This window comes from Micropterus salmoides, unplaced genomic scaffold (genome assembly GCF_014851395.1).
Source record: "Micropterus salmoides isolate LMB-PRFRI ecotype aquatic unplaced genomic scaffold, ASM1485139v1 Ms_hic_scaffold_23, whole genome shotgun sequence".
NCBI classification, from domain to species: Eukaryota; Metazoa; Chordata; class Actinopteri; order Centrarchiformes; family Centrarchidae; genus Micropterus; species Micropterus salmoides.
In genome coordinates this window covers 6,674,060-6,695,665 of record NW_024041484.1, presented here as the reverse complement: position 1 = coordinate 6,695,665, position 21,606 = coordinate 6,674,060, and the positions used below count along the sequence as shown (strand labels likewise).

The 21,606-nt window shown below is 43.1% G+C and overlaps 1 protein-coding gene across 1 annotated transcript in view; it reads left to right on the top strand.

Annotated features, from left to right (window-relative positions):
• The window catches only part of arid2 (AT rich interactive domain 2 (ARID, RFX-like)), a 38,270-nt gene that overhangs the window by 15,034 nt on the left and 1,630 nt on the right, over nucleotides 1-21,606 (top strand). Inside the window, exons 4-20 of the mRNA XM_038738551.1 lie at nucleotides 1,243-1,376; nucleotides 6,590-6,808; nucleotides 7,199-7,266; nucleotides 8,399-8,468; nucleotides 8,934-9,184; nucleotides 10,230-10,326; nucleotides 10,443-10,652; nucleotides 11,011-11,175; nucleotides 12,645-12,723; nucleotides 12,872-13,006; nucleotides 13,362-13,573; nucleotides 14,382-16,840; nucleotides 19,546-19,700; nucleotides 19,784-19,922; nucleotides 20,026-20,111; nucleotides 20,329-20,452; nucleotides 20,859-20,950. Of these exons, the coding sequence (XP_038594479.1) occupies nucleotides 1,243-1,376; nucleotides 6,590-6,808; nucleotides 7,199-7,266; nucleotides 8,399-8,468; nucleotides 8,934-9,184; nucleotides 10,230-10,326; nucleotides 10,443-10,652; nucleotides 11,011-11,175; nucleotides 12,645-12,723; nucleotides 12,872-13,006; nucleotides 13,362-13,573; nucleotides 14,382-16,840; nucleotides 19,546-19,700; nucleotides 19,784-19,922; nucleotides 20,026-20,111; nucleotides 20,329-20,452; nucleotides 20,859-20,950 (4,695 nt within the window). The remainder of the gene's footprint in view (nucleotides 1-1,242; nucleotides 1,377-6,589; nucleotides 6,809-7,198; nucleotides 7,267-8,398; nucleotides 8,469-8,933; nucleotides 9,185-10,229; nucleotides 10,327-10,442; nucleotides 10,653-11,010; nucleotides 11,176-12,644; nucleotides 12,724-12,871; nucleotides 13,007-13,361; nucleotides 13,574-14,381; nucleotides 16,841-19,545; nucleotides 19,701-19,783; nucleotides 19,923-20,025; nucleotides 20,112-20,328; nucleotides 20,453-20,858; nucleotides 20,951-21,606) is intronic.

Here is a 21,606-nt window from a genome sequence, read left to right as displayed (position 1 = left end):
TTTCTAACTTCCTCCTCACAAGCACCTCGATTTCTGTATCAGAAAAGCTGTTTCCACTTTGTCAGATCATGTTTTCTTTATTTCAGCCAGTATGAGTCTCTGAGCCGGCTGCATTGACTGTTATTGTAACACAAAGTCACTCAATCCGTTTTGCGTTTGTTGGTGATCAAAGAGTTCAAACCATCAAATGAAATATTTCTTTTCTCTTCCACTTCAGTGATCAGCACCTTGATCTTGCACTTAGTGAAGTTTCTCTTTTTCACATGTTGTGCAGCAGGATTGTGGGCTATGTGGCTCGTGCATGTGCGCTCAGTTTCACGTTGATTAGGATGTATAAATGAAAGGTGCGCAGGACCTGCCCTATGCATACGGTTTTTATAGATGTGGATTTTTCTGTGCGTACATTTATTTATTTTTTTTTTTAATTCTGTGAGTACGCTATCTTTCAGTATGAAAGCTGCGCAGTCTCTGATACATGAGGCCCCTGGTCAGCTGCGCAGTTCATCTGCTCTGTGCTGCTTGATGCTGCTTCCCTCAAAAATAGACTGGCAGTAAATATTGAATTTTAGCTAAACAAAAAAAACAAAAAACGCAATATCTGGCAGAAAAAGTGCAATTAGATCGTTCAGCCCTAATTGATTGTGGGAAATCTTAGTAGTTCTATACGGCTGAAGTGAACTTATAGAACCCTATGTTATGCTAGAGAGCATGACAGCAGTACCCCGACAAGCTAAGGAGTTAGGAAAGTGAAACATTTCAGTCAAACCTGTAAATATTGTCTCTGGGTTAGCAAGATTTATTTTTTTCAAGATTTTTTTTCTTTTTAGGTATGAGTGACACTAGATTTGTTTATAACCATCCTAAAGTGCTTTTTAATGTTTTGATGTTGTGCTAAAGTAGAGAAAGATACAGTGGAGTGTATCACAGAGTAAACGATTTCCCTCTAATGGGGAACATTTGTTAATCCTGACTGTTAGTGTTTAGTTGAAAGAAGCTGTTACTGCTTACATTTATACTGAGACTGCGAATGGATAGTTTTGCGCTCACTATCACAGAGAGAAAATGCTGCATCAACTTCAAGGCTTTTGCACTCGCAGGAAATTGTGCCTGCATAATTAAAAAAACAAACAAATCTGAAGTCACTCAAGTCTTGGAAAGAAAGCAGAGCACGCATTCACAGCAAAATTCACACCAAGCAAGTCTTGGCTCATTGTCAGGTTTTTCTTTTCTGTTCCTCCACAGATACTTGGAGAAGTATGAGAAAGTCCACCACTTCGGAGAGGATGATGAAGAAACTCAGCCGGGGAATCCCAAAGCCTCTCTTCCAATCGGTGCAATTCCCAGTTCTTATAACTACCAGCAACACAGTGTATCAGGTAGGCTTCTTGTGTACACATGACTTAGTATTCAGAAGCTGTCTTATTCCGTCTTGCTATCTCTGCGGTCGCAAGTTCATTCTTTGTTTCTGGCTCTGTCATGTCTGTATCAGGTACGTGGATTCAGTTTCTATTGTGCATACTTTCTTGTTTTTCTGTCTCACTCAGTTTCTCATTTCATTCTGTCCTTTCTTCTCATTGGCCGTCTCAAACACTTAATACACACGCAGATGTGTTTACAGCGAAGCATCACTTCATCAGCGCTGTGTGTGTGTGTGTGTGTGTGTGTGTGTGAGAGGTGCAACTGGTCAGCCCACAGGTCAAGGACATGCATAGAAATGTGCCTCGAATATTGCAGGTTTAAATAGATTTAAAATCTCTAATAGTGTTACAAGCTAAAAGTCTGACAAAGTATTCCCTTTATGAAACGCTTTTCATTTGAACTGTTTGGAAAAAAGTCTGCTTTTCATGTGCCGTAATCAACAAGCCTCCATTTTGTTGTATGACGTGAACTGGTGTCTGAATAAGTGTGTGGCAAAGCAAGAATTTTAAGACTCCAGGAAGTTACTGGTCTGTACTAGGGCTGAACGATTAATTGTTTTCAAATCGAAATTGCGTTTTGAAAGAACACGATTAGCTAATTGTGAAGACGGCGATTAAAATGTAGGTTAATTAAACAGCACATCTGACCCGTTTTAAACAGTCATGCAGTTAAAAATTTATTCCGTTGTTATCCCTGTGTGACAGATCTGATCGCCAGTCACAAGCTCCATTTGCCTCCTGTTACGGCCCTACTCCCCTATCAGAGCGGGCACAGGGCGTGTGCATTTTACAATAACAAACAAAACTAGAGGATAACGTGGAATAAAGGCGTCAGCCGAACCGACACATGCAGCGGCTGGGCCGCAGTTTTGTCCGGCATCAACTCACTCTGAAGTGTTTCAGCAGCAGAGCGTTTAGCATATAACCTTGTTGACATGGTGTTAATTTGTCAATTTGTATGCTTCAACTACGGATAACAGAGCTCTGTGAGCCCATTCCGTTCCTGAAAGTCAAACTATTCCTTTGCCTGGTTAAAGCTAGGCATCTCCAGATTGATTCTATTCATACAGTTCAAACCAATACAAACAACTGCATAATCCCCAAATTGAGCAAGCTGATATGAAGTCACAGCTTAGAAGTAGTAGCTCTTTGCAAACTTACATTTTTCTAAAAGTCCTTGGCTATTTTTTTACCTTGTTTTTAGAATTCGGAGTCATCTCCATGCTGTTTTCATGGTGCAGGCACTCTTGAACTGTCGGGCATTCTGATTATTTCTGCCTCAATACTTGTTTTCACACAAAGAAAGCATTTACTGCAAGGTTTAGTGCAGGCCTTTACAAAATGTCATTTTTTTTACATTTGAAGCTTCTATTGAGGTTTTCGAATGAAGCATTCAATGTGTGTAGTCATATTTTATGACGTCATCACCCAAAAAACAAATTCTTGGACAAAATCCTCAATTATTTGTCACCTACAAGCAGAATGAGTAGGATTTTGTGGTTGCTGTTTGTAAACATACATTCAAAGTTGTCCAACCTTGAATGTATGTTTAAGCAGGGAGGGAGAGAGAGGGGCGAATGAGCGAGCAGCGCTGGCGAGAACAAAGCAGTGAATCAGAAAAATGGTTATACTCTGATTGTTTCACGGCAGCACAAATTAACACAACTCGGCAAAATCCTGCAGGAAAGAGCCACGGATTTTGTGTGAATCCAGCCTGCACAGCATTTGAATGTTGCTTTATAATTTGAATGTCAAAGTTATGAACAAACTATTCGGTACAGTAAGTTTAGAGACGGTTAGAAAGAAATGTCTATATGTATTGTTTTACTTTTACAAACCTGGCTGAAGACCCCTGTCATAGCTGGACTTCATGAGCCTTCTTATTGTACTTCAAGCTTTTCACCCTGCAGGGCTCTGTTTTGCGCCAAGGCTATGAAGCGTGTGTTTGCAGTAATTGTTGGTGCCTTTTGATTTCTTGGAGTTTGCCTAAACACACCGTTGATTAATATATAAAAGCCAAACACGCATGCTGCTGAATTGATGATGAAAGAACACCCTTTGAATTACCACATTATATTTCAAACTAAATGTTTTCGTGCCGGCCTCTTCTGCAATGTCCAACCCTGTTTATATTATATAGTGAATGCGGGCTGTCCTTTAGCCTCACGGTGTTGTAGTATTAACCACTGACTTGCTCTCTGAGGTAATTGACTGTCCTCACAGCAGTTATTGATGAAGGGATGGAGGAAGCACTTGTTGGTTCCCCCCCACTTCACTTTAGATTAGAGCCTCCCAGCTCTTGAGCTATGGGCTCTTTATCATCCCTCTTCCTGCTGAGCTGATTGACTCCAAAACATGACCAGTTTGGGAAAAGACACACGACCAACAGTGGTGAACCCTGCTTGTGGCTTGTATGTTTTTCTCATCTGCTGCCCAGATGAGTCGGGCAGTAAAGAACAGTGATTTCCCCAAAAAGGGCAGTTGTATTTATTTTGAAAGCGTGTGATAGTAAGTTTTTTTTTTGTTTGTTTTTTTTAAAAGCAGTTTTGAGTGATAATCTTTGCGTGTGGTGCTGGAACAATAGTTTATTTTTTTTGCAAACATGCCCAGGTGAATTTTAAAGCTGTTATAATCAATGGTTTTACATTTAATAGTAGCTCAAATGACAACTTCCATGTTAATATATTATTAATAAACTGCCATGTATGTAGTGACTCTCTATTCAGCAGCTCTATTCAGTTCTACAGAGCTTGGTAGAACGCCCTCATGTTTTTTTTTTTTTTTTTTATTGTGATCAGGATAAATACAGAGTAAGATATTTGGCTTTGTTGATTGTGACACTGTTTCTAAATAACCTGAAACCTAGTTTGGCATTTCTCTGCTACATTTTCATGTTGTCAGCTGACTTATAGATTAATATTGATACATCTGCAACATGCCAGGCTGGTATGCCTGCACGGCTGAGGTTATCGGTCTAGCTCGGTTACAGACCTTTCCCAACTGAACTCTGGTCTGTGCCTCATGCTCTGGATTTAAATGTAATTGCAATGTATTAGGCTAGCCAGGCTGAAATCATGCTATGTTAGCTTGACAGGCTCAGTGATGGTTATATTTTTGATAGCTGGTCAGGGGATCTCTCACTGAGGTTTGGTCTGCCATGTTGTCTTGTCATGTTTTGGTTGAAGGTCTGTGACAACTTTTAATTCTCTCTGCTCATAAAGCCTCCTCTGTCAAATGGCATGATATAAATCAGTCCTATAGGGCAGCACTACCTGTTGATTTTTAAATCAATTTAATCACAAGATTATTATTTGATTAGTTGATTAATCTGACAACTAATTTATCAATTATTCTAAAGATTATTTTTATTACTTCAATCAATATAACAATTGCTCTAATTTGCAGTAAGATAATCACTGGCAGTATTTGTACACCAGTGTGTCGAGGGAAATAACTGAAACGATTCGGACTGTCCAACATCCAACAAGTCTATAACATTATTTTCTCACTCATATGTGGCCGTTAAACAGAAAATACACAATGTAGGTGACGTGTGGTGTGTAATGTTACATTACCAAAACAGCAGTCGTGCAGAAATTACTTTTAACATGTGGGCCATGAAGAAAATATTTAGTAAATCAATTTTAAGTGACTACTGCTAATTGAAACAAACACACACATTGTGCTTGGTTGGGGACAAAAAGTGAACAGATTGCTGTCTTGCTGCCGTCTTCACAAAGCAATCCGGGACGCTTTTGCTTCATGTGTTCCTGCACAGCAGTTGTACTGCTGTTTTAAAAAAACAAAAAGCCTTTTGCAGTGCTTAGAGCACCACATTATGGGATCTCCCATACTTTAGATCGTCATAGGTGAAGTTTTTTTAGCTGCAGCTTGTTCTCCGGGGAAAGCCCTGCTTAGATCGGGTGCAGCACTTCACTGCGACGTGCCAACACACGATATGCAAATTCGTGTATTTCCGTAATGGATTACGCTGATGAGTTGCCCTAGTCCTTTGCTGACTGCTGGCTCGCTGCAGGTGTTGGAGGACGAGCAGGCAGGTTTATGGAGCTGTTGCTGCTATAGTGGCAACTTGGCTGAATTACATTTGCCTGCACAAACCTTTTCAGCATGGAAATCAAATTCACTCAGCAGGACTCCTCTCTGCTTTATGATTGGTTTCCAGAGGCAGCCGTCTCCAAAGATCCTTCACCAAATTGAAATATCCACTGTATGGGGGGAAAAATGACACCAGTGCACATTGAATGATAGCATAAAATCAGACCATAGGATGGGAGGAGACCTGGTCATGAAAATGATTGCACTGTCACACACCAGATCATCTGTTATTTGGAGCTGCTGAATAACATTTCATGTTCACAAGTCATGATACTCTCCCCACACAGTGATCCTTCACTATTTAGGATTGAAAGGCTTTTAATTATAAAAACAAACCCATCACGGAGGTTGACAGAGTCAGAGACAAACAAAATTAGAAGTTAGAAAACACTCATTCCTCAGTCAGACAGGACTAGGCTCATCAAACTAATTTGAACTAAAGAGAGCTTTTACTGAACAGCTTAATGCCCCATTTGGTTTGCTTTAACTCAGTTAAAGGATAAATACATCGGAGTTAAACGGGCTGAAGGTGTGCAGAGGCAAGAGACTAGAGCAACCACAGGCTCTGCTCTTCTTGTGCTGCTCTGTTGCTCTAATCATATGCTGCAATGATGACTTTAAAATCCACACCCCTCTACATTGAGTGCTGTTTGTCTTGTCCTGCTTCATTTCTTCTCTCCCAGAGACAAACGTCTTAATACCGTGACGGTGGTTTATATTTCACATCATTAACATTTCACTGGGTACATTACTGCGTTTGTGTTTACTTTTACTTGCGTGGGCAGTATTGTAATGCTTCATTTCTTGGCTTTAAATACAACAGTACTACAGGCATTTTCCCCCTTTTGAGACATTTTAAGGAGGGCCTGTTCTACAACAGCATTTCAATGTATTAAAATGTGCTGGGACTTGTCCAGCAAATGTTTAGGTGGGTGTACTCTATTATATGACCTGTAGCAAAGAACAAGTTAAACACATTTCTCTCACCTCACTGACATTTCAATGATTTTTATTGTGGATAGTAACCCTGAGACATGCATTCTTTTCCCTTCCAGACTATCTCCGCCAAAGCTATGGACTGTCTACGGATTTCGCTCCGCCGTGTGACTACAACAAACTGGTGCTGTCTCTCCTTTCGGGCCTACCCAACGAAGTGGACTTCGCTGTCAACGTTTGCACTCTGCTTTCCAACGAGAGCAAGCACGCCATGCAGCTGGACAAGGACCCCAAACTGGTCACATTGCTGCTGGCCCACGCCGGAGTCTTTGATGACTGTACGTTCCCAACCTCACTAAGATTGTGTTCAGATAGTGAAACGGGATAGACAAGTCATTTACAGTCAAAGTGGTGTCTCATTTGTCGCACATATTAGCGCTTTATCCAACAAAGAAACCTTCTAACATGCTTAACTTTAGACAGATGATTCTTTACATTTAATTAGTGGAGAATATCTGCATATTACTAAATCTGCAAAATTTAGCGTGTCTGCTTTAAGTTGAAAATGGTACTTTGATTTAAGATCAAGTGAATTAAAGTTACTTTAATAATCCTTGTAATCCTAAAAAATTGAAAATCTAGTATTAGTTGTAAATGTGCAGCACTACAAATGGATACTTGACTGAATTCTGCTGCTCCACTCTAACCTTCCCTCTGTGCCTTTGTAGCGCTAGGCAGCTTCTCTGGAGTATTCGGGACAAACTGGAAGGAGAAAACCTCCCGGGACTTTGTCAGGGTAATGTTAAAAATGTATTTTTGTGAACTGTTTTCCTCTGCAAGTTGTCCGCTAAATACACCATTATTTAGTGTTATTAAATACGGTTTTCACTAAGAAGCCACAGAGCATCTCTTTCATTGAGTGTGAAGATTGGCAGAAAATACAGCGGTTACTCCTTACAGAGGACCCTCAGAACAGTTTTCTCTCTGAGGCGTCTTTAAAACAGAATGAAGCTCGGTTCACTTTAATCGCTCTAAATCGAAGAGGCATGCATGAAAATAAAGTCATGACTCAAAAAGAATGTAGTATTTCATTTATCCTCAGTGATCGTTGTGGCTGCTGCTCCTCGAGAGGTCAGGGGTCACAGTCAGCAGATAGAAGTCCTTCTCAAGGGCATTTTTAAAGGCTTTGATCTGTTGTATCCGGGAGAAGGCTGATTGTCTTAACTGTTATCTGCAAAAATGTGTTTAAATTCCCAAAGGATTGGTAACTAAATAGTGGCCCTAGTGCCTATTAAAGGGCAGTTAAGTACAGGTGTTGGTATTAAGCCTCTCATGGCTCCACAGGGAGCTGTGTGAAGTTTGATAAATGTCCTCAAGTGATGTCACTTGCGTGAGCGTTGGCCTGTGCTGAAGACTTCAAGCCTCAAAACGAATAAAGGCCCAGAAGTGTGGCGTTAGAAAGAAGTGAATTCACCAGACCCTGTAGCCCGGTGCTCATCTCTGCTTGAGGCTACTAGCATAACACACCCGTATTTCTGACCAAACTGTCGCGTTCGAGTTGCATTGTGGGTAATGAAGGCACCAGGTTTTGACCTTGAAGAAGAAAGCATGGAATAAAAAAAGATAACTCTGATTCTGCTGCATTGATTTTTGCTACTTATTCCCCCAAATGCAATGGGGGGGATGGATACAGGTGCACTTTGGATACAGTTGCCAAGCTGCCTGAGTCTCATTCACTGCCATGTAACCTTTGTTTATGGGTTGTGTTTATGGTCATGCTATGCAAACTGGAGATTGACAGTCCGGTCTGTTATAGTCTTGTTAACATGACAGTTGCAATTACCTTACTATTGCTGCATTTGGCTACAATTTGAATTTTTAATATCCATTCAAATGCACCGCTAACAGCTGTTGTTCTTCTCCTGCAGTTCTGGAAAGAAGTGGTGGAGGACGTTGAAGTCAGGGAGCTGATCTGGGACAAGAGCAGCCCTGCACAAGGTAAACACGCTTAGTGCTAAAAGCCACAGAAGGCAATAAAAGGGGACGCTCCTCCGATGTATTTATTGACACCTCAAATGCTGGGACATGTTCAGGTGTGCAGCCTTTGTTTACTGTGACTTCCCTTCTTAGTTTTTCTTGAGTACTTCTGTGAGCGAGACATGGGTGTGTTTGGTTGCGTTTTTAACCCTTCTTTGTCCTTGGTACTACAAGTCCCAAATCTTGCATAGTATTTTATGTTCCCTTTACACAAGATTTTAAGAATAAGGAAAGGCACAGCTCACATGAAATAAACAGTGGCAACACAAGATGAGTAAAAAAAAAAGGCACCATTTAGAGGCTTATTTTTAGATTATTTTTTTTCTTGTAGCATGTGATTCTGAAAGTTGAGAACTAATATCCCAATTTGTGCTCACACCCTCTGGCACGGACCTCTAAATAGTTCCTGGTCTGTTCTCTTTGCAGAAGGTACGTCGTGTGAGGAGCGCTGGCGGAGCCTCTTTCACCCGCCACGGAACCTGGGAATCAGCGACATGGAGGCCCAGCGGGTGCTGCAGATTGCCGTTATCCTGCGAAACCTCTCCTTCGAAGAGGCCAACGTCAAGCTGCTGGCGGCCAACCGAACGTGCCTGCGCTTCCTTTTGCTCTGTGCCCACTGTAACCTCATCTCACTCCGCCAGCTTGGACTCGACACGTTGGGCAACGTGGCTGCTGAGGTTGGTCAGGAGTTACAGTGGGGCTCTCATTCTGGGTTGGGGCAGAGTCATGTTCAGTGCCAAATATAATAAGCATGATTTTAAGGTTTGTTTCCAAATGTAGGTTACTGTGACACAGAAAACTTGTCTTGTCTTTAGACATCATCTTTACTCCTTAACAGTCTGAATTAGAGGTTGAAAGCAACGGTAACTAACGGGGTGGGGGGTGGGGTTGTTCTCGTTACGTAGCATCTTTACTAGGCTAGGATTTGTGCGCATCAGATGTGTTGACGGCAACATTGTTGTGATTTGCTGAACACACACTATGGTTAGCCAGCTAACAAGCTCACATGATCTTCTTCCAAAACCAGATGAGTGAAAATGATTAATTCCTGTTCAAAAACAGACAGGTCTACTAGGTTCATAAGGGATAGATGAGTGATATGTTTATAAAAACAACCCGCTGGAGCTACCTTTCCTAAGAAATGAGGCCTTGGTGTGCCAGATGGTGTGTTGTGTCCAAGCAGTCTGTTTTTCAGAATAATTTTTACATGTTTATTTGGCCATTTTCTAGCAGCAACAGACCGATATTGAACTCAAACCTTCAGTTCCAACATAGAAAAGAACATCATTATTTACAAATGGAGAATGTTAGAGAAATAGTGGCTGGCTATTAAGTCACAGTGGGCTCACTTAAATTTTAATTTATTTCACATTTATTGGTGTGAGATGCTTGTGGATGAGCCCACATCTATTTTTAGAAACTGTATGCATAGCGTCCCTGATAATATCAGTTAAGCCTTTGATGCCATTAATGGATGAGTGGTTTTGACATATTCTTCAGATATGATGATAGAGTTATCAATTAATGTACAAATCATTAATGTCATGATGAAATTACTGTGTTTTGGCCAACCCGTCTTTTAGATATACCAATAAGTCTCGCTCGGGTTTGGTTCACTGCATTTATTATTTTAGTTAATATTGATGGTGAATGTTGCAGTTGTTTCCAGCTGACTTGCTGCATGGTGGGTAGGTTGAATAACTCTTTTCTGGGCTCTTGTAGCTCCAGCTGGATCCCGTTGACTTTCGGACGACTCATCTGATCTTTCACACCATAACCAAATGCTTGATGTCCAGGGACAGGTTTCTCAAAATGAGAGGTGAGTTGTCTGTCAGGCCATTATTGTGACACCTTACTGTCGGAGTGCCGTGTGAAGCATCTTAAGTTAATTGTGTTTGTGTATTTCTGTGTGTGTCCCTTTTTTTTTTTTTTTAGCCATGGAAATCCTGGGCAACCTCAGCAAGGCAGAGGACAACGGCGTGCTAATCTGCGAGTACGTGGACCAGGACTCGTACAGGGAGGTAACGATGCTCCTCACCCTGCCTGACCTCATGCTCCTCATGGCCTCTTTGGAGGTGCTGTACCTGCTGGCACAGCTCGGAGAGGTTCCCTGCAGCAAGATCGCTTCGGTCGACCATAGCATAGGTATAAATCCCCTACTATCTTAATTTTTTTTTTTGAATTGCTTTGTAAGTGCACTGCAGTTCATTCTCTTTAATAAATGAATCTGTGCTTGAAATGTAATGACACAGGGGCTTAGAACAGTTTTTGTAACTTGCCTGCCTGCCAAGTTTAGTCATGTTAGTCTTTCCTTTCATGACTAACTGGCTCAAATGACAATGTCTCTTTCCCTCCAACTGTGGAATCTTTAACGCTTGTGTTTTGGTTCGTCACTGAAGGAATGAAACATTGGTTGGATGTGCTAAATGGCTGGAATGTGACTACTTGTTTCGACCATTGCTGATCTTTGTGGGTTTTCTTCTTCCTCCTTTTGCCTGGTTAGACCTGTTAGTGCGGTTGGTGTCGGTTGACCTTCATACGTTTGGACCCGACGCCCTAACAGCGGTGCGGTTGATCGAGCATCAGGCCAACGCCGACCAGGCAGCCGAGGTTCGACCACAGCTGGTGGAGCAGGTCCCTGCAGCCGTGCAGGGAGCACCAGCACCTGGTGAGTGTCTGTTCACGGCCCACGCCTGTTTGTCGCAACTTCTGTTGCAACAAGAGTTTATACACACAATGGGGAAAATTATGAGGAGCGTAAAATAACCTTGTTTTGGTTTGAGTTGAGTGTGCAACGGTCAGATGAAGAGCAGTTGATGGGTAATTATATTAAGGGAATTTCACATGTGAACTTTGTACCTTTTTAGGTATAGAGAACACAGCTAGGATTTTCCTAAACCATTATGGTCCAATGGAAATCTGGAATATACTTTGTCTTCACCAGTGGATACCTAACCTTCACTAAAGTATTATATTTTAAAGCTGCACAAAACTTGATCTAGAATTCAGTTTTTCCACATCTACACATATTTCTAACTTAAAAAAAAACACCTTTAGTTTATTCTGACGGATGCTCAGACGCCTTGATGGTAGGGGCACTTGTATGCCCATAAAATTAAGAATGCCTTATAAATGATACAAATGAGCACAAGATGACAAGCGGCAACAAATCCATGTTAGGCTGCTGTGGCCGTTTGAATCATACTGTACAGAGTGAAGGTAACAAAGGATTCACCTAGTTTGACTTTGACTGTTTATCTGGGACAGGGAGAGACAAAAAGCTATTTTAATATTACGTCTTATAAAAGGTACTGTTGTAACAGTCACAACAACTCATTCACTTACAACTGCTAACTCACCTGTGAGTACTGTGCTGCATTCTTCAGTAAAAGTTGGTTAGCAACCTCGTCCTGGCTGAAATACTGGATTAGTAATATCATTTTTCTTTGTCACTTGGAATAAGTTGCGTGAGATTTCTATAATGTATTATCCAGTTATTTGGACACAAAGCAGTTAATGCTGCTCAGGCATTGGTCTAATACTTGTTGGCTAATTAATGAGGAAGGCCAGACCCGAGCAGTGTAATGAAACTTTTTATAGTATAAAAATAAAGATGATTAGGTTAAAGTTAAAAAGCAACAAGTATTCACTGAACAGTTATTGACATTTCTAGGAGCTGATTCAATACCTACCAAGAAAATAAATTCCTGTTTTGTTTTCACTCTCTGTAGCCTTTAAGATAGCTTGTCGTTTGCCAACTGCTTATATTATGGTGGGCAGACACAAGGGAATGCAGATGTTAAAGCAGCTCTCCAAACGTCTCACAGCACCTTTGAGTTTGTGAATTGACAGGTGACCCCCGGTGGGAAATAAACCTACCTAACCTTGGAAGTGTCATTCCTGTGAAGTGTTATGTATGTGTTCCACGGGGCTGCAAAGGTGTTAGTTTGCTGACATCTAGTGGACTGCCTCAGAAGTATTACAAGCTTGAAGTTGATTGAATCGATGGACAAAACTCATCATGTTCTGCTTTTACTTCGCAGTGCAGTCATTCAGCATTATATCATTTCTACAGAAGCATTCAACTTTCTTAAACCTTAAATGTTTGGGGTTTTTTTGTTCTTTTTGTCTTTTCAGTAACAAGAGTCCCAGTTCAATCCACTCAACCACCGCCTGGTATTGTTGAACTAGATGGGGAAAAATTTACACTGCAGTGGTAAGATGAATTCATGTATTGAAGCTGCCAGAAAACAAATTTAGGATTTCTCCTGACACGCTCTCATTGCTGTAATTCATGTCAGCATTTGTTTTGCTTGCATAGTAACCACTCCATCTCTGTGTTTTTTTGTTCTTTTCTTCAACAGGCTAAACGCACATTTTGAGACATACCCTGAGGGCTCTGTGTCTCGATCAGACATGTACTCCGAGTACCTGGCCACGTGTAGTAAAATGGGACGAAGCAACATCTTGAACTCCACTGGCTTCCTCAAATGTCTGAGGTTAGTCCTGTTTCTTCCCACTGTCTGATGCTTTTATATTCCACCAGCACAGAGCACTGATTAATGCCTGTGCCCTGACCAAGACTGTTTGCTACACAGCAACTCCTGCCGTTTGTCTTGGTAGAGCGGCTCTAACAAAGCATAACTCTTGAGTTTTAATAGTGACAGTGCTCCACCAACAAGATAACAGCAAATGTTGAAGACGAGCATTTAGTGTTATAGATGCTCTGAAGATTCTCTGTTGCTTCTTACTGCATGGGACGTTTGTGTGTTTTCTTAAAATAAAATTTTAGCATGTCTTTTTAACTTTGCAAGCTTCCCTTTGTGACGATCCTGTCTCCTCATGCCACCACAGGACTGTATTTCCCAACCACACAATGCGGCGGCAAGAGGAGGCCAAGGCCAATGGTCAGGTTCAGATTCTCCTGGTGGGGCTAAGGCGAAGGTCAATCCCCTTGCCCATCCAGCTGTACTACCAGCAGCCTCAGCAGCAGAATCCGGCAGCAGCTACTCCACCTCCAGCCGCCCGACACGAAGCTCCCGGAGACGCTCAGGCGCCATCTCAAGGTACAACTAGGAGACTGATCATGTTTATGTTCTTTCACTCACTTTTTCTTAGGGAGCGATAATGGGAAAGTTCACGTTAGAGGCTTTACCAGCTAGGAAGTAAAAAGTGCAACCCACTGAACCATAAGTAAATGAAAATCACATGCATCGAGTTTGACACGAGGCCGTTTAGTTAACCGGTCAGATGCCAGAAGCTAAGGAGCTACGGAGGAAAAGAAAAGGCCCTTCAGAAAGTGATATTGTGCAGAAAGGTGCTTGTAGTCTTGCAGAGAGACCAGAGCTGGTACCACGATGGCTGATCTAATTACAAAGGCAAACATATCGAGAAAATGTTTGCAAGAAAAGAAGTTACTTGAAGGAGTATAATGGGGAAATTGATTTCATCATTAATTACAATTCACAAGCACAGCAGTAAATTTCTAGCCCAGGCATTGTTTTTAAAAATGTCAGCTTTTGGATCCTGTACCAATCATGTTTGCAAATGTTTAGCATGCTTTCTACTGTAATACTGTGTCCGGTCTGCATGATGTGCTACGCACTTTGTGTAATCCTGGTTATTGGCCTCATTACATTCCTTAACATTAAGAGAATAAATTGCCTGATACAGGTGGCAGATTTTGTTGTTCACACAAACGACACTAAAATATATTGTAATGCATGTGATCATATACTTAACTCTGCTTTTATCTAAAGTATCTCTAAAAAAAAGTATTAAATATTCAGAAGACTATTTGTAAACTGGTGAAACTATTTAATGACATCTTGGACCTAAACATTTCTGTGTGTTTCTGTGTTAATGTGTGACCAGGCTTACCTCCTGGCCATCTCAGTCAGTTTGCCCGGACCCCGGGCCCCAGCCTCAGTGCCGTTGGTGCCGCCCCATCCATGGCCTTGACTGCACAGGAACCTCCCCATGCAAGCCACACGACTGTTCCCCGCCACACGGTGCCCCCACAGGTGCCTCCGCAGTTACCACCAAATCCTCTGGCAGCAGCGCAGCAGCAACAACAGCGACCTGGTCCAGTGGTCCAGATTCCAACGTCGGCAGCGGCCACCGAGAACCACAGCCCGCAGAACCTTGGCGCTCCACCTGCAGCACAGCAACACTCCCCCATGCTCCCCACGGGGACGCCTGTCACGCTGTTTCAGCAGGTACCACAGGGCCACATCCTCACCGCCAGGGTACAAGGTGTATGCCCTCCGATCACCCAGCACCCGCCCTTGCCTCAAACCCCTCCCCAGGTGGAGCCTCAGTGTGTTACTGCGGCATCGACAGCCTCTTCTTCCATCCAGGTTGGAGGTGGTCAGGCATTGAGCATTGCAGGTGGGCCCAATTCCCAGGGGTCACGCGTCACATTTCAGAATATCGCCCCCAAACCAGCGCCAAACCAGTCAGGTGGACCAGCAGCCACGATAGCCTCTCCCAACCAGCAGCCTCAGCCTCAACAGCAGACGCAGAGTGTCGTAATTGTCAGTCCCAACCCCCAGCAGAACCCGGCCTACACCCCTGCCATACACCAGATCGTTCTTGCCAACCCCTCCGCCATTCCCGGTGCCCAGACTATCCAAATAGCAGGGCAACCTGGAGCTGCTTCCAGCCCCTGCCTGCCTCCTGCTTCTCACTCCAGTACCCACATCCAGCCCAGTCAAACAGTCAGCCACGCACTGTCCATGAAACGGCATCAACAGCAACAGCAGCAGCAGCAGCACCAACACCAACAGCAGCAGCAGCACCAACAGCAGCAGCAGCACCAACAGCAGCAGCAGCACCAACAACAGCCGCCGCTCCAAATAATTTCTCCTCCCTCTCAGCCTACCTCCACAGAGTCCAGCTTGATCAAGCAGCTACTGCTTCCAAAGCGAGGGCCTTCTACTCCGGGAGGAAAGCTAATCCTACCCGCTCCACAGGTGCCCCCTCCCAACAGCACGATAGCCCCTAGTCCACAGGTCCTCTACCAGACAAGCTACAGCACCCAGAATCCCTCTCCTCAGCCCCAGCAGCTCAATGTCCAGCTGGTTCCTGGTCAGCTTCCTGCTGCAGGAGCCCCAGCCCTCCAGACGGTTCAGCTCTTGCCAGGCCAGCTCATTTCCACAGGTAGCCCAGGGGCAGCTACCATCATCCAGGGCCCCACTGCAGCTGGACAAGTCACATTCACCGTGGTCCCAAACACTGGCTTCACCACCTCTACTGCTGCTGTTGCCGCTGTCAGCCAGGGTGCTGTGGTTCCAGGAGTTGCCCCTCCTCCATTCTCTACTGGAACATTTCCCCACCATGCCCCTGCAGCTCCACCACCACTGCCAGCTCCCCTCAGAGGAGACAAGATAATTTGTCAAAAGGAAGAGGAGGCCAAGGATGCCACAGGGCTGCACGTCCATGAGAGAAAGATAGAGGTAATGGAGAACTCCTCTTTGGCAGAAGGAGACTCCAACGGCAAAACCAGTAACGGTGATGTTGCGGCAGGGGCCAAGCTGCTAAATGGTCGGAAGTGCATGGAGTCTAATCTACCTCCATACCACTCAGGGAACAGCCAGGGGGCGCTCAATGGCCCGGCTACGGAGAGTCACCCTGCTAATGGGAAGCAGGCCCTCTCACCTGGCTTGAACACCCCTCTGGAGGGTAACCCCGACCCCAAAAAGACTCTAGTCAACGGGGTGTGTGACTTTGACCGGGGTGAAAGTGGTGGCAACTTTAACAAAAACATTCCAAATCACATTGCTTCCAAACAGTACTTGGGGAATGGGGAGGTTGGCCCCTCTGAGAAGAGTTATGGGTCAGACCCCCTTCTTCCTAGTCCTCCTCCCCCCCAGCAGGACACTGCCAAAGCCCAGCAGGCTGAGCGCCTGGCCAACGGACCCCAGGCAGTGGGCAACAGGCCTCCCTCGGAATTAACCAATGGACCTTTGGGGCCTGGCCACGCTGTGCCTGTGCTAAGACAGCAACTGCTCCCCAATTCCCCCCTCCCCCCAACCGTTACTCTCTCCTCGCAGAGTCTTGCTGCCTCCCCTGCAAACGGAGTGGCCTCCGAGGCTCGAGGCATCAAGAGACCGGCAGAGAACGAGGACCGCAGTGCGGCGGCAGCATCCTCGGGAATCCCCAATAAAGTGGGAGTGCGGATCATCACCATCAGTGACCCCAACAACGCCGGCAGCAGTGCCACCATGGTGGCAGTGCCAGCAGGAACAGACCCAAGCACAGTAGCCAAAGTAGCAATAGAGAACGCCACTCAGCAGAGGAACTGCTCACCCACACAGGCAGCTGGCACGACGGTGAGTCATTGTAGGGTTAAGTCTCACAGTAAGCCACATTTATCCAGTGTCTCCTAATAGTGTGACTTGATGTCAGGCCTGCCACAAAATGTGTCACTGACACATTAGGTTATTTGCATTACCAAGTCATGGATGTTTTCTATGGATAGGATGTTTTTTTATGGTAAACAAACATAGATTTATTCACATTCACCAAACACATATGTTCCTTTCACAGTGTAGCAGACAGGTTGGGGCATCTCCTACTGCAATACATATGCTTTTTTAAACCTGCATTGTAATATGATAAAACACATTTCTCTTCTTTTTCTTTTTTTTTTTTTTTTTTCTTGCGTAATGCAAAATGTTATAAAATTGTATGTGTACACTTAAACTGTAACATACTCTTAGTCGTCCTCAGGATCGCTAATATATGCAGCTATTATCTGTGCATTTTTATCTGAAATCTAAACTGTCTAAACAACTGTGGGTGATTTTAGACATTTTACACGCTGTTCTAAACCATTTATCTGGAAGTTATAGTGTGTGATCTTGTTCTATGGTCTAGAGATACAGCTTTTATTTGATACTTTTTAAATATTTTTTCACAAAGAGCAGAAACCATTCTTTTCTTTCTCCATTCGCTGCCTGCCTCGGTCTTGATGCGTCGCTGAGGTCTTGTGACGTCAAACCTACGACAGAGAGGCTATCAAGAGAACAGCAACAAAAGACAAAGAGCCACTGTCATTTTAGCACGGAGCAAAGATTACAGAAACACATTTTTTTGTTTGGCAGTTTGTCATTGAGGTGTTTCACTTCATGTCTGTAAGATACCATAAAAGACACTAAAATGAGCATCATGGGTAAAATATACCACTCTTAAGCTATTACACTATGCTTGTGGCCTGTGTATCCTCATGTACCTGGTAGAACATTGGCAGCACATCAAAACATCTCAGGGTATATTTTTAATACGGTTTGATTTGATACTGAAATACACAGTGATGTAACGGAATTGAAGTGACACATGTACTAGATTTGTAATATTTTAGTGTCGGGCCGCAGACTAAAACCTGAGAATAACTTGGAATTGCCAATGTTGTGCAGTTAGGGGTGGTACTCATAGAGAGAGAAGGAAAAACTGATTTTGTAAAGATTTTGGGCAGATTTTAGACCTCACACTGCCACATGTGTATACTGCAGTGTCTAAATGTTGAATAGAAAAATGTTTTTCATCACAGGTGTTATGCCGAATTTTGCATGCCTGCCTGAGAATTGTAGGAAAATTTATTAAAGTTCTGCTTTTAGACACTATACTATTCTTTGTGGGGTTCATCAATAGTGATAAATGATGATATTTTATGAACGTTAAGAATTGTTAATATTTAAAATGGGTCGCCAAATATACTTGGCCGGCTGTTAATCTACCTGTGCGGCCCGCCCAAGTAAAGCCTATGTATGGGAAACACTGCGGATTCTAAAACAGACAAATTGTCCAAAGTCAAATTCAACAGATATGCACTTATTGCACCTCACTTGTCTTGTTGGCTGGAAGGGTCCAGGTGTGTCATTTGGAGGTTAAGAAGGCGAGGCCAGTTAAGACCATGTGGCTCTCACCGATACCCACCTCCTATAGCAAAGCAGCTGAGAGAACAACTTCTGCCAGTAGACAGGCTTCGGTTACATCTCAGCCAACAATCATTTCTAATGATGGCTTTATAAAGCCTAGTTCACACTACACCATTTTAAGCCCGATTTGCCGATGGGCTGCAATCGTAGGTAAATCAGTGATCGATAGCCTATCGCCAGTCGTTATGTGTGAACTACTCAAGGATGCATCAAAACGGCTCCCCGACACATTACTGAAACATTGCCAATGTCTGCCAGATATCTAGCATCCACATCCAGCCAATGAGAGCAGGCAGCTACTTTTTTACTTTTTCACCACAAACACTTTTTACTCACCTCCAGCTCTCTGGATTAGCACACAGGTAGCAGAGATGATCTGTGCCACATTCTTTCACCCAGATTCTACCTTTATAATTGCTATCTTTATAATAACAAACAACAGCTGTTTCACGTGTAGGTTCGCGTCATTTCCCGTTTCACATTTCACGTGTGTTTTCTTGACAAAAGTGGTTTGGAGACCAGTGTTGGGTGACAGAGTCCTTGTCAGCTCGCGTAGTGTGTGACCTCCTGTCACCGATGAGTCACGCAGTGTGAGCGACACGGCCGTCGCCCGACGCTGAAAGTCATGTAGTGTGTACGAGCCTTAAGAATAGCAGTGTCAGGAACATGTATGTTCACTAGCAACTGTTTCAAGTCTTGAGAAGTTGTTGCCTGGTTGTCGTTTCTCCGAAAACATTAGCATGTCAATACTGATGTGTCACTTGTCACATGAATAGTTAAAAGGTGTTGAAATTATATATTACATTCTCAACTCAAGATCATAGATCTAAGAGTTTTTTTATGCTGTGCATAATTATAAGTTCTAAAATTTATAATTCATTTTTTGGCAAATTACAACTGGTGAACATTCTTGTGATTTTGTGTGATTCTGTCTTGTAAAAGTCTTTTTATATACAAAAGTCTTGACTCATAACTTCCATATTAAGACATTATAAACTTGATCTGTCTTTTTATATTGAATGGGTTTGTTAATTGATGGTGTCTCCATTTATATTAATGTTAATTCATTTATTTGAGTTTTCTCAACTCTTCCACAGCCTACCGCTACCCCGTCCCCGCCCCCTGTATCCCAGCCTGCACCAGCGGGTAGCCACAGCCCTCACCTCCCAGCACAGCAAACCCCCGCAGCACCGCCAGAGCAAAGCAGGAAAGCAGGGCAGAACTTCAAATGTCTGTGGCAGTCCTGTAAACGGTGCGTTTCAAAGTCTTGTTTGTAATTATCCGTTGCTGTGATGCTGTCGAGTTTCTGCTGATTTGTTCCTGTTTCTTCTGTAGGTGGTTTGAAACGCCATCTCAGGTGTTTTACCACGCAGCAACGCAACACGGTGGAAAAGGTGTGTATGGAGGCCATTGTCTGTGGGAGGGATGTGAACCTTTTCCCCGGCAAAGATTGTCCTTCATCACGCATTTACAGGTAAGAGTCCCTCTGCAGGGAATTCTTTTTTATTAATATATTACAGCAACAACCAAATATTGGGCAAGGTTTATCTAAATTATTTCCACTCTTTCTTTTCCAGGATAAGCACTGTTCTCGAGAGGCTTTGCTGGCTGGACTCAAACTAGAGGAGCAGCAGGCACAAAGTCCCAATCAGACTTCTTCCCAGTACATACACCTTTCTCTATTCATCTTGTTACATGATTGATGCTTGAATCTACACTTTATACCTGTTTGTGCTTGAAATAGTTGATTTAATTTGGGTCCAGTTTGTTAAGATGGACAAAATAACAAAATGTAGTTCCCATAGAATCCCCCCCCCAAAAGAAAATACAGTGTACTGATGTGTGTGTGTGTGTGTGTGTGTGCTTGATGTGTTGTAAAGGACTCCGCCACTGGCAGGCAGTACTCCGGCACCACGAGCACCAAAAGCAATTGTGAATCATCCGAGCGCAGCTCTCATGGCTCTACGCCGAGGCTCTCGAAATCTGGTCTTCAGGGACTTCACTGTGAGTAGAACAGGGCTGACCACATTTCTCCCTGATTTGCCATACAACCTCACTTATTAAGGTCTTGGTTGGCTGAGGTGGACCTAAGCTGCTCTGAAGCTTTTACTTGTTTATTTAATTTCCCATTACACTTTACATACAGTTCCGCACTTTGTAGAACACCCATCATTTCACATATTGCGGCATTTGGTAAGAACTTATCGTGTGATACCATTTTTTTCGACAGTAAAGTGTGAAAAATCACTCACCTTGTTGCAATGTCACAATTACTAGTAAAAAAGAGCATTTGTCTTACCTGTCCATATGTCTAAATAAGTGCCTGTCTTCAACTGCCACTCCTTCTGAACTTCTATCATCTATGAGAATGGAATTGATGAATATATTTCTTGTTTGTTCCCTCTCCTAGGATGAGAAAGAGGGACCAGTGACCAAACACATACGACTAACTGCTGCCTTAACGTTAAAGAACATCGCCAAGCACTCTGACTGTGGTCGCATGTAAGTGTCCTACCGGCTTTGAGGATGTGTTGAGTGCATGTTCTGGTTTTTGCTGCCATTTGTTCCATTGCCTTGTGACTAGAAATATGTCATGAACATTACATGAGTATGGACAAAATCAAAAATACTTGTAAAACACGTTTCTAAGAGCAAAAACAGACGATTGAAAAGAATTGTCCAAAGTCAAACTCAGCAGATATGCACTTATTGCACCTCACTTGTCTTTTTTGGCTGGAAGGGTCCAGGTGTGATGACTGAACATTTGGAGGTTAAGAAGGCAAGGCCAGTTAAGACCATGTGGCTCTCACCGATACCCACCTCCTATAGCAAAGCAGCTGAGAGAACAACTTCTGCCAGTAGACAGGCTTCGGTTACATCTCAGCCAACAATCATATCTGATAACTTCATAAGAAATCGCTGCTATTTTGAGGAAAAATAGTATATTATACCTCTAAAATAGTAGTGTCAGGAACACAGATGTTTCCTAATGAATTCAGAGGTGATTTATCCAGTTAACAGTGTTGTGGTGGATTCTTGCATTATGAGCTTGCAGTTATGTTGATCACCCTTTGTTTGGATAAAGATGGTATTGTTTCTTTGGGAAATGTAGAAGAACACTAACTTTAGTTTTTTGTTTTGTCTTTCCCCACTTACCT